This window comes from Chinchilla lanigera, unplaced genomic scaffold (genome assembly GCF_000276665.1).
Source record: "Chinchilla lanigera isolate Chin_1 unplaced genomic scaffold, ChiLan1.0 scaffold00113, whole genome shotgun sequence".
Classification (NCBI taxonomy): Eukaryota; Metazoa; Chordata; class Mammalia; order Rodentia; family Chinchillidae; genus Chinchilla; species Chinchilla lanigera.
Window position 1 is genome coordinate 5,262,214 of NW_004955514.1, and position 10,984 is coordinate 5,273,197.

Genomic DNA, 10,984 nt, shown 5'->3' on the forward strand with positions numbered 1-10,984 from the left:
TACAGTGCTGACTGTGGCCCTTCTCCCTTGATAGCCGTCCTGCCCTGGAGTAGTTCACAGCTGTTGGGAAGACGAGATTCCAGTCCCTAGGAGAATGTCAAGGGGTGGGGTCAGGGGGACTTCCAGAGGTGGTGGCCCTGGGAAGGCAGGCTAGACCTGAGAGCTGGAAACTTAGGAAGTTCTCAGCCCAGGGAACCTCGAGAGCAAATGCTGAGAGGCCAGGCAGCGCAGAAACTGGTGTGGGGTGTGGTCACTAAGGAGCGCCCTAGGCGGGCAGTCAGTGACACTGGGGAGAGGAGATGGCTGGGATAGGTGGGGAAGCTGGAGGCCTTGCCCCTAGCCCAGGCATCTGCAGGCGTGTCCTGAGCACTGCTCTTCGTGCCACTTCCAGAGCAGCGGGTCAAGGTGGCTTCAGGCAGCCACAAAGCTGAACCAGGACGGGGCATGAGTTCTGTTCACGGCACTTTCCCATCCTAGCTCAGATAGGAGTGAGGTTTACATGTGTCCGATTTTATGCTCTTATCCTTAAGAAAAGAGAAAGAACAGTAAAAGCTTGAAAAGGGTACTCTGTGGAGACAAGAGGAGCCAGAGAGCACTGAGCGGGAGGGAGCCGATGGAAAGTGCAGAGGTTCCTAGCTGGAGAGTGGGGCCCGGAACACACCAGCTCGCTCAAGGTGTGGAGCTGCTTTCAGCCAGGCCCTTCTCGGGAGGTTTCCTGGAGTGACTGTTCTGGAAAAAACCACTCTTTTAAAAACCTGCACTGAGTTATGCAGAATATGGAGGTTTTTCTCAAGAGAGGTTTCCAACAATAACCGTGCATTTTATACATGGTCTGCCTGACCTGCCTTCTCTGAACTGCTGCTATTATGGTGGTCTCTTCTCTGTCAAAAGACCCTGGGATTTTGCCCATCTCACGGGGCCAAGGTTAACTAAGGAAGTTTACTGATGTTGAGAAAGAGACTCATAAACAAGACATGTTTGCTTTGAGTCAAGCCGCAGACAAGCCCAGAGGCTCTGGTGAGGCATGGGTGCAGCCACCTCTGCAGACCCTTTCCTCCCTGTCTGGCCGGGGAGTGGTCTCTCCTCCCGCCGCTCTGCGCCTCCTGGCTGTGCCCTGCACAGCCCTCAGCGTGGTGCCAGTGGCATCCGTGCTCCCTGGGAACCTGTGGCCTTGCTGTGCCTCCCATGTTCATCTGGTCTTGATCACGGGGGCGCTGTGCAGACCCCCATCTAGCAGCTCTGCAGCCAGGCATCTGGCCAGAGAAGTCCTGTGACGAGGGCACAGTGCCTTCACGCTCCTGAAAGTACTGGTGTACAGAGCCTAGCAGTGTTGTTGCCGTGTCCCGAAGAGTGGGTATCCTTGCAGAATAGCACGCAGCAGTGTAAAGAACAGGATCAAGCCATGTGGGCTGACCTAGAATGATCTCCGAGGGGTGTTGATAAATCATAAAAAGTGAGTCTTAGAACAATGTTAACGTTGGTATCTTTGTGAAATATAAGCCACTTGGTACACAAAGTGATGTGTTCTGGGTTGAGGTGGGTAGGGAATGGCATGTCTGTATTTCTGAATATGCTAGGTAAAGTCTATGGGGCTACATTAAAACAGTACTGAGAGAGGAATTAGGCTGGAGAAATGTATATCATTTCTTGTATTGTGTGCCCGTGTCTGTCTGTTCTTTTTTAACAACGGTGAAAGTATCCATGTTTTTTGTAGTCTTTAAAAGTAGTGGAAGGGTCTAAGTGTGAGTATGTTTTCAAGTACACTTTAAGAGTGGATCCAAAGAATGTTTAGTTTGCTGCCACTGCTAAATTCAATGCAGTACTGAAACACACGTGCACAGGCCTAACTGATGCGTGACAATCATCTCGGCGTCGCTGATTATTGGCCAAGAAAGAATGAAATACGCAGAAAGCTCAAGATTCTATTCCAGCCTGTTTTTAATATGCTTGCTGTCTACGCCTCCCTACTCGAAAGTGAACACTCGGCCTCTATGTTTTCAGTTTCTGTGTCTGTTTTTTGTTTGAACAGAAAAGACGGTGGCCAAAGCACAACCTGAACTGGGAGCCCTGGCAGACAGCAAGGGTGAAGATGCGCTATCCCCCGAGGAAATACAGATGGTAACGTGCTCCTCTGCCTGCTCCTTTGTTGGTGACGGACTGCCCGAGACCGTTGCACTAAGCAGGAGGTCATCCCAAATGTCCTTGCTGATTTTTTTTTTGTTTTGTTTTGTTTTGTTTTTCTCTGGTACCGGGAACCGAACTCACGACCTTGCGCTTGCCAGGCAGGCGCTTTGCCGCTGAGCTAAATCCCCAGCCCATCCTTGCTGATTTTTATATCGAGTTTTAAAAATTACAAGTATATACTTTCTGTATACTTCCCAATCTGATTTCTTCATTCTTAGTATGCTTTTCCAGTGCTTTAAATTTGCCATAGCATAATTAGAGAAGAAATTGCCTTGGGATGATTTTACGAGTAATAGACGTCTTTTCAGCAGTAGTGCAGCAGCCTCTTCGATGAAGTGGGTCGTGGGTGTTCCATAGTTGCTGGGGTGGTGCTTTGCACCGCCGTGCTGGGCGTGGGGGCGGGAGGAAGCACGAGCTGTGGCTGGGAAGGAAGGGAGCAATGCCAGGCCGCGGCGGCCTCCCCTGCTCCTCTCCTTGTGCGGCCGATCGATCGCTGCTGTTTGTCGCTTCTGGGTGGAGGGTGTTGCAGCACTGAGGTCAGAGGGCTGGGTGTGTGAGGGGCTAGCCTGACTGGGGGACAGCGCTGTCTTGTGGTAGAAGCGGGGGGGCCCCAGTGCTGTAGGCAGCTGCAGTCATCCTCCAGGACCTGCCTGCCCACCTCACAGTCTCAGCTTTCTCTGCTGCCTTCCAGCTGCTATTCCTCAGAGAACACCTGGGCTCCCCTCCTCAGGGCTTAGAGATGCCTTCTGCGCTGGCCGTGGAGACCAGGCCCTGTGCTCCCACTGCACCTGGCCAAACCCTACCTGGGTGGGGAGGTGACAGCCACACAGTCAGAGCCAGACACTGGGAGAGGCTACGTGTACTTCGCAGTGCCTGAGAGAATGAAAAGGCTCAGGGCCACGGTGGGCCCTAGAGTCTGGGACCAGCAAGATAGAAGGGGCCTGGGAGCACGCAGCCTCTCACCTGGCCCCACTAGCATCTGTCCCCAGGGAGAAAACACGGGAGCAACCGGGATGGAGAACTCACTGTGTGCGGGGCACCATGTGAACTACTCCATGCTCAGCCCTGCTGCTTGGGTAGAATTGTTTTCCCCACGTCAGTCACAAGTTACTTGCCGAAGCTGTGCAGGTCTGGAATTCCCACTGCAGTTCCACACCTTCAGGTGAGGCAGAAAATGATAATACTCAGCACATCCACCCATAAGGAAACCCACCGGAAGCCCAGAAACCAGCTAGTACTGGCCCAGTGTCCCTAAGGAGGCCACACAACTGGCTCCCATAACAGCCACCTGCCCCCGCGCCCCGTCAGTGGCTGAGCGATGCAAGCCTGCCCTTGAGACAGCAGCCAGTACCAGTTGCTGTGGTCACCCCCACCGGCGCCCAGTCAGCCTGAGCCCTGCTGGCCTCACGGCATCGTGACCTTGCGCTGGTCACTGTGAGGACCAGGTTTGGCGTTTTCGTTGTTTCTGAACCCCATTTCATTATAGCCCTGCCTTCCATCGCAGCTCCTGCCGCAGGCAGGCCTGTCCCTTCACACTCACACTCGACCCCTTGAAGCCTGTTTCTCTGTCCTCCCCTGGGGATCCGGTTTCTCTCTGGTGGCACTGACCACCCCGGGGGTCACAGGCAGGCAGAGCCAGCGTCTGCTCCCGTCCCTCTGAGCCAAGGGCTGACACAGTTCCAGAGGGGCCCAGAGGAAGTGCAACCCTAGCCCACCTGCCAGGCAGGGAAACAAAGGCTTTGTTCCCGGAACAGTCCAGGAGCTCATCGCACAGACCACTAGGCAGTGTTTTTCAGGAGCAGAAAAAGACTGTGGGCTTCAAAGGGCAAGGCCATGTTTTATCATTAGAAAAATTCAAAGAACATGCCTCCCCCAAAATACCCTGAGTGGAGTCTAAGAGAGTGAGTCAAAGAATTAGCACCTAGAAAAACAAGTAATTACGTTTTCCTTCGACTCTTAAGTCACTTTGAGTTGACACTTAACAGAGCTCCTACTTTTAAGTTCCAAGGTAGAATTTTTATTCTCAGTAGCTTTTTGGATGCCTGATTTAGCAGGCCACAGCAGTGCCTTGGCGCGGCCCGCAAGGCAACCATGGTGGCCCAGGGGCCCTTGGGGTCTGTTCTGGAGTTTGTGCCAGCCCACCCCTCCTAGCCAGGGTCTGTGGAGCAGCAGGGCTAAGAACCCGTGTCCTGTGGCGGGGGCCCAGCGCTAGGCTCAGTGCAGGGAGCCAGCCGAGGATGTCAGCGTGGAGCCATGTGCACCGCCCCCACCTCAAGAAGCTCAAAGTCTCCTCGGGAGTTTGTGGCTTCCAGTTTAGCACAAGGCAGAAAATGATCAGCATGCGAAGGTCTGCTCAAAAAATACCCTGCCGGGGATAGAAAACTGAGATGCTGAGTGTGGGGACATGCAGAAAGAGGAGGAGGGACACCTGATTGGGACTGCATGCCCATGCCAGGTAGAACTCTGGTCTCCAGGGTTGTTTCCCAGCCGCACCTGTAGCCAGCCCCAGATGTTCACCTCCTCTGGCTTGGCCAGAACGGTCAGGAGCACAACTGTGGCTCTCTGAGGAGCCCCAGGCGTCCCTGGGTGTCAAAGTGTCCTCCTCACCCAGCTGGAGGCCTTGGTCCCTGTCGACATGGTTGGAAGTCATGTGACCTAGGTCATCCTCTGTCCGGGCTCCTCCCTACCCTCCACAGCCCTGCCCACACCAGACCCTTCTCCCTTTAGCATGTGCGTGACAGGGCCATAATCCGTATGTCTCGCTGCTGAGTGGCTCTGACCCACCAGGTGGTACCTGCATGACCATCCCATCGGGCGATGTAGGACAGCCCCATTAAGGGGGTACAAGCCACCTGATGGGGCAGTTGCGCATGTGCCACTGCTGGCTCAAGCCGGTGGGGATGTGGTACAGAGGCCAGAGAGGCTGAGGGTGTGCAGCAGAGAGTAGGTGGGTGCAGGCTGACCCAGGAGCTCCTCGCCACTTCACAGCCACAGCCATGATGTCAGCCGGAGTCCTGCAAGTTTGGGTGCAGAGGCGTGCTTCTCCCTGAAGCAGGGGTGTTGCACAGGGATCTCCACCGTCAGGATCTCCATCTCCACTTGCTGTGCAGGGAGGAGGGAGGTGCCGTGGGGACTGGGGAGCAGATGCTTGCCTGAGCTCTGTGTGACAGCATCCTGAGCGTGTTTGTTTCCTTGCAGTTCGAGCAAGAAAACCAGCGACTCATTGGGGAGATGAACAGCTTGTTTGATGAAGTGAGGTATGTATGCACCTCCTCTGAGCTGATGCCAATACTGCTTTCTCGGTGAACTCTACTTACTGTGGTACCCAAGCACCACAGGCAGCCCCTCTGAGCCCTGGTGACAGGGTCGGGCCAGGCTGCTGGCTGCTGCCCTCAGGCTGCAGGGCCCACACCATCCAGAGAGGAGCAGATCACCTGGCATGTAACCACCACCACCACCTGCACACAGAGGGCTGTGTGTGTTTCTTCTCCAGAGACAGCAGGGGCTGTAAAGGCTGTCACTCCATGGGGCTGCGTCCACGGGGCCACGCTCCTAGGCCAGCGTGGCCAGTGGAAGCACGCAGGCCTCGGCTTCAGTGGGCGTGTCTGGAGCGTTGTGAAAGTGAGGCCTGGGTCTTTGCACAGCTGTGCTACACTGTGGACACCCCCAAAATAAAATCCTGATGCTCTACACATCACCAGAGACTTCCCGGGCAGGGGTGTTCTCTGACAGCCCCTCTCCAGCTCCCTCCGCCCAGTCTCTCCCTTCCTGGCCGGGCCCCACCTCCGTCTCCCTCCCCAAAGCCTGTGCTTGCTCTTTTTCTTCCCAGCTTCCCCCCAACCCCTCCGGTCTCCTGGCAGAGGGAGTCGTAGCTGCCCATGCAGTCCCAGCACCTTTTCACTCCTACCACTTTGTGCCCGAGCAGTGGCTGACTTCAGCCTGTACCAGTTTTCATTTCTAGATATGCGCAGGCCTCAGCCCACCCCAGGGTACCCATGCCGCCCCCAAAACAGAGAAGACACTTGCCAAACCCAGGTGTGATGTTTTCAAACTAAATGGGAATGGGAGGTGTCTGACCAGGGAGCTGTTCAGGACACTCAGTATGTTTAGACATTGTCTTTGGAATTGCTAGTATGTGTGACTAGGTGATGAGGCCAGTCAGTCCTAGGTCTTACCAGAGACTTGGCATAGCTCTGAGCATCCCGTTCCCTCAGACTGGCGCAGAGTGCAGGGGACTGCATGTGCTCACCTCTTGGGACTGACAGTCAGCCAGTGTCCTTCCTAACATGCAGCCTGGGCTCAGCCCGAGTCAGGAAGGGAGCCCGTCAGAGGGGCCGGCCCCGTCCCCGCCCTCCCGCCTCCCCCAGGAGGGATGGGCCTTCAGAAATGTGTCATTCCTGTTGGAGCCCCAAGTGTAACGGCTAACATGCAATCTATTGATTTTCTTTATGAAGGCAAATCGAAGGGAAAGTAGTCGAAATCTCCAGACTCCAAGAGATATTCACAGAAAAAGTTTTACAACAGGTAAACAAAAATGGAAAATCTGATTGTTTTCACCTTTAGCTTGAGAAACGTCCTGAGAAGGCGGATATCCCTGCCCGTGGGGTCTGCCCCGTGGCTGCAGTGGCGCTGTGTGCACGGCGGGCACTGTTGGTGCAGGCCATCCTCAGGGGACCCACATCAGGCGCATGGCCGCCTGTGAGGCGGAGCACACGGCCCACAGGAGGACAACGTCCAGGCCTGGAGCCAGGCAGCTCTTGGCCTGACTGTCCTGGGGTGAGCTGAGGAGCTCTTCTGGGCTCTTGGACCCCATGTGTAAAAGGGGGCGACCCTGCAGAGGCACCCAGTTCTGTGCCTGGGGGAGCAGCTTTTCAGTCAGCAGTCACAGGCCCGTGTTCCACTGGGTGCCGCGTCCTCAAGGGGAGAGGAGTATTGTTTCCCGGGACTCTTGCGACCTTGTGCACCTGCCCACAGTCCAGAAATTCTGCCACCCAGCAACTGGCTAGGTCAGTGCGACAGCCCTGATAAAGCGGCCCTTCTGCTGTAGCACGCACAAACTGCAGCAGGGTTTGAAAGCCGTCTTTTCTGTCCAGTGTGTGGGCTGGGGCTCTAGGGTATCACGGAACAGCTTTCCCTAGAGCACACAGCCAGTCAGATCACAGCAAGTGAGGTACACCGAGTCCCACCGAAGTTTGGAGCTTGGGCCTTGTTAGAGCTGCCCTTTCAGTCGCAGTGACAGAAGCGGGCAGACTCGTGGCGCTGCCCATGTGCAGATTCTTCAGCTGCACAGTGTATAAGGCAGTCAGGCCATGTCCCCCAGCATACCAGCTTGCTTCTGGGGAATACAGCCTGGTGAAAAGCCTGGGTCCTGTGCCCTTAGGTCCAGGGATGCTTCGTCCCACCCCTGCCTCTTTCTTGTCTATAAAATGGAATCAGTGTTACCCGCTTTGCTCTCAGAGCCAGTGACCAGGAAGGGCCTAGCAGGCCAGGTCCTGTGCAGGCTCTAAGTATGTGGGACTGCCATTATTTCTGGGTGTAGCCATGGCAGGTCGGGGTCCTGTCCTGTTTCAGTAGCAGAGCCGAAGCCACCAGCCAAGAGACTGTCACCTCAGCATATCTTTTGGGAAATACCACGAGGGCAGGCAGAGTGCAGGCAAGGTCCCCTTTGCACTGAAGTCCTGTGCTCAGCCAGCCCCTGAGGGGTAGCTGGTGTCCTTACTGCTGTGATCCTCACATCTGTGGCTGCCCAAGTCCGGGGCCAGACGTGGCCCACAGAGCGCAGGCAAGGTGCTGCCTCCCCACCCTCCTCACACTGCCCCAGGGCCCTAGACCTAGGAGGGGTGTGTTTGGGGTGTTGGAGACCTAGGGGATGCATGTGATTGTTTCTTCAGTCTTGTGAGCGGCTCACGTCATAGTCCTCAAGGGAACATAGACAGGGTCACTTAGCTCCTGCTTCGAGGTCTTCCTGAAAGGTGTGACCTCGGAGCAAAGGATCCTGGACCTTGTCCTTTCTAGTGTGTAACAGTCGCTGCTGGGAATCAGGTACCCCAAAGGCCCTTCTGCGGTGTGGTGCCGAGAGGCCTCTAACACCACACTCATGTAACCATCCCACATCAGACACAGTGCCAGCCTCACCACCCTACACGGGAGATGGATCCTTGAAAGCCACTGTGGGGGCACAGGACAGAAAAGGCTTATGGTCCGGGGGTTCCACGGGGCAGGCCAGGCCCTCCACTTCCTGTGCGTCCCGTGTCTGGCTGGCCTTTTCCGCAAGCATCCTGTAGCACGTTCTAACTTTTAGCTGTTCCTTAGATATGGTACAAGACAGGAGTATCTATAGAACTCGTTTTGAAGCTAGCGTACTTGTTTTAAAGCTGACTTCTCTGGACTTCCGAAAGAACAATGGGGCTGGAGGGAAAGCCCCAGCACATGGCCACCCCACACATCGCAGTGCATTTTGTCATCCTCCAGCGAGTGGCACGGGAGAGGCTGCAGGCAGGGCAGGGGGCACAAGCAAAGGGGTCCCACAGGGCAGGCGCCTCCTGCCAGTCCTGCTACTCAGCTGCTGTGACACTGAATGAGGAGAATTAGGGGAGTTCTGTGAGCCTTAAGCTTCCCTTCCAAAAAGCTGAGGTATCCCTACATCTTAGGTGCTGTGAGAACTCAGGCCATGTGAGTGAAGCCCCTGGCCCTCAGGAAGTGGCTGCTTCTATTTTCACTGTGATGTCTCAGGTGGGGGAGGCGGGCGTGCTGTATTTACCTGGCCCTCTTTTCCGCCACAGGAAGCTGAGATTGACAGCATCCACCAGTTGGTCGTTGGGGCAACTGAAAACATCAAAGAGGGCAATGAGGACATTCGCGAGGTAGGTGCTCCCAGGCCCCGGGGCTGCCCGGCAGCACAGGGGCAACGCTTAGGGCACATCCTGGAGCCGTGAGGCTCTGTGCTCACAGCTGGTGTCGAGAGGCCACGGCTCCCACCCTCGAAGCAGTCGGGTGGAGGGCCACTCCCAGTGCCATCAGGCCAGCTCCCCGGAGCCAGGGCAGGGCTCCGCGGAGGGAGCAGAGGGCTTTGACCCCGGACAGCAGCGAGGCCTCCAGGGCATCCTATTTCCTGGGAGCACTGGATTAGGCTCCTGCAGGATGCAGTTTAGCAGTGAGGAGAAAAGAGCCACTGTCTCCCATGGCACTCCAGCCTGCAGCACTTGTTGGCTTCACTTAATAAGCAGCAATCTATTCAAGGCGGCTTCTGGCCTAGTGACCCCAGTGGCCAGGAGAGGAGTGTGGGGATGTGGGGGCCCTGCGGGGCTGTTCAACCCCAGGCCACGGATAGCAAGGTAACACCTGTGCTCTGCCCACCCAGGCCATCAAAAACAATGCAGGCTTCCGCGTGTGGATCCTCTTCTTCCTGGTGATGTGCTCTTTCTCCCTGCTCTTCCTCGACTGGTATGACAGCTAGAGGCGCAGGCTGGGCCCGCACCCGTGTGTGCTCTCGGGGCACAGCAGGCAGGTTCGTCACTCCACACGTGGAGGAGCTGACACAGACGCGTGCATAACAGAACCAACACCCAAGCCAATCTAGCAGCTGGAAGAGAATGTGCATGAACTGGAAGGGGGCCGTGCCGCCGTCCAGAGGGCTGGCGTGATGGTTACTAACTGCTCGGTCTGAGGCCCCTGCCGGGCTGCTCCCCACACCACGCCGGGACTCGAAGTCTGCCCCTGCCCACCCCAGTGGCTGCAGGGAAGAGCACGAGCAGTGACACCGCTCAACTGATCGGAGTGCTTACTTCCTCGTGGTTTCCAGGCTGTCTGAGTCAGCTGACCCAGTCCTGGCGCTGCTGAAAAGAAAATCCCCATTTGCCTTGTTGATCTAATAAACACTGTCGCAGCCACCCACTGTGCTGCCAGTGAGTAGACTGAGCCATGCCATGGGTGCCCAGATGCTGCACCAACACTTCAACGGCAGGGTAGGGACAGGGCCGGGAGGACCAGCTTCCCGGCGCTGGTCCAAGGAGCTGGTGTTGAGACGGCAGCAGGCCACAGAAGAGTGGGGTCTGCTGCCCTGTGCCTCCAGAGGAGTCGACAGGACCACAGCGCAGGCAGAGTGGAGACCTGTCCGTGCTCGCCCGGGGAGCGTGAGGCGTGCGGACAGACAGCCCCTTGGCAGCACAGGCACCCTCCAGTTCTTTATTTGCACACAGTGAAATGTCAGAAGTCATTTCAGTCAGTTTACAGTCAATAAAGTAACGTCTGCTAGAAAACGCCAGCGGGGCTGCTGTGTGCGCGTGGGCTTCGTGGTGTTCAGACACAGGCAGGACACGATTTGGCACGCATTTATTGCTCTTTATGCATTCCCCACAGCTTAACAGCATCCTCCGCAGCACATGCCTCCGTAACACACACCCACCATGCTGAGGTCACGCCTCTGTTTGCAAACACCCTGGATACTAAAACGCGTCGTCTCGCAAGCACATTTCAGGGAACTACTGGAGCCGACCGTGGCCGCCATGCTTGTTCGCAACACGTCTGCACTACTTGTCGTTTATTTCCGAGCTACTAAAAGACAGTGAAACTTCGGACATGTCCACCAGAAACAGCACATTCAAATAGCATGAAAGGAAAGTCTGTGGTATCATTTTTCTATTTAATTGTCTTACACACTTAGTTATCTAACTGGCAATTTTGTAAACATTTAATGTCAAGATTCAAACTGAACATAATTACAAAGGTTGTAGGCCGAAGGGTCCTGTCTGCAGGGCGCCTTCCCCCCAGCTCTCCAGCCCTCCCTGCCTGTCTCTACAGC

The 10,984-nt window shown here is 55.8% G+C and overlaps 1 protein-coding gene across 1 annotated transcript in view; it reads left to right on the top strand.

Moving 5' to 3' along the window:
• Stx18 (syntaxin 18) overlaps positions 1 to 10,442 on the top strand; it is a 104,513-nt gene extending 94,071 nt beyond the window's left edge. The window contains exons 7-11 of the mRNA XM_005408831.2: positions 2,030 to 2,118; positions 5,383 to 5,441; positions 6,639 to 6,708; positions 8,967 to 9,047; positions 9,545 to 10,442. Coding sequence (XP_005408888.1) covers positions 2,030 to 2,118; positions 5,383 to 5,441; positions 6,639 to 6,708; positions 8,967 to 9,047; positions 9,545 to 9,640 — 395 coding nt within the window. The 3' untranslated portion in view covers positions 9,641 to 10,442. The remainder of the gene's footprint in view (positions 1 to 2,029; positions 2,119 to 5,382; positions 5,442 to 6,638; positions 6,709 to 8,966; positions 9,048 to 9,544) is intronic.
• The last annotated feature ends 542 nt before the right edge of the window (positions 10,443 to 10,984 follow it).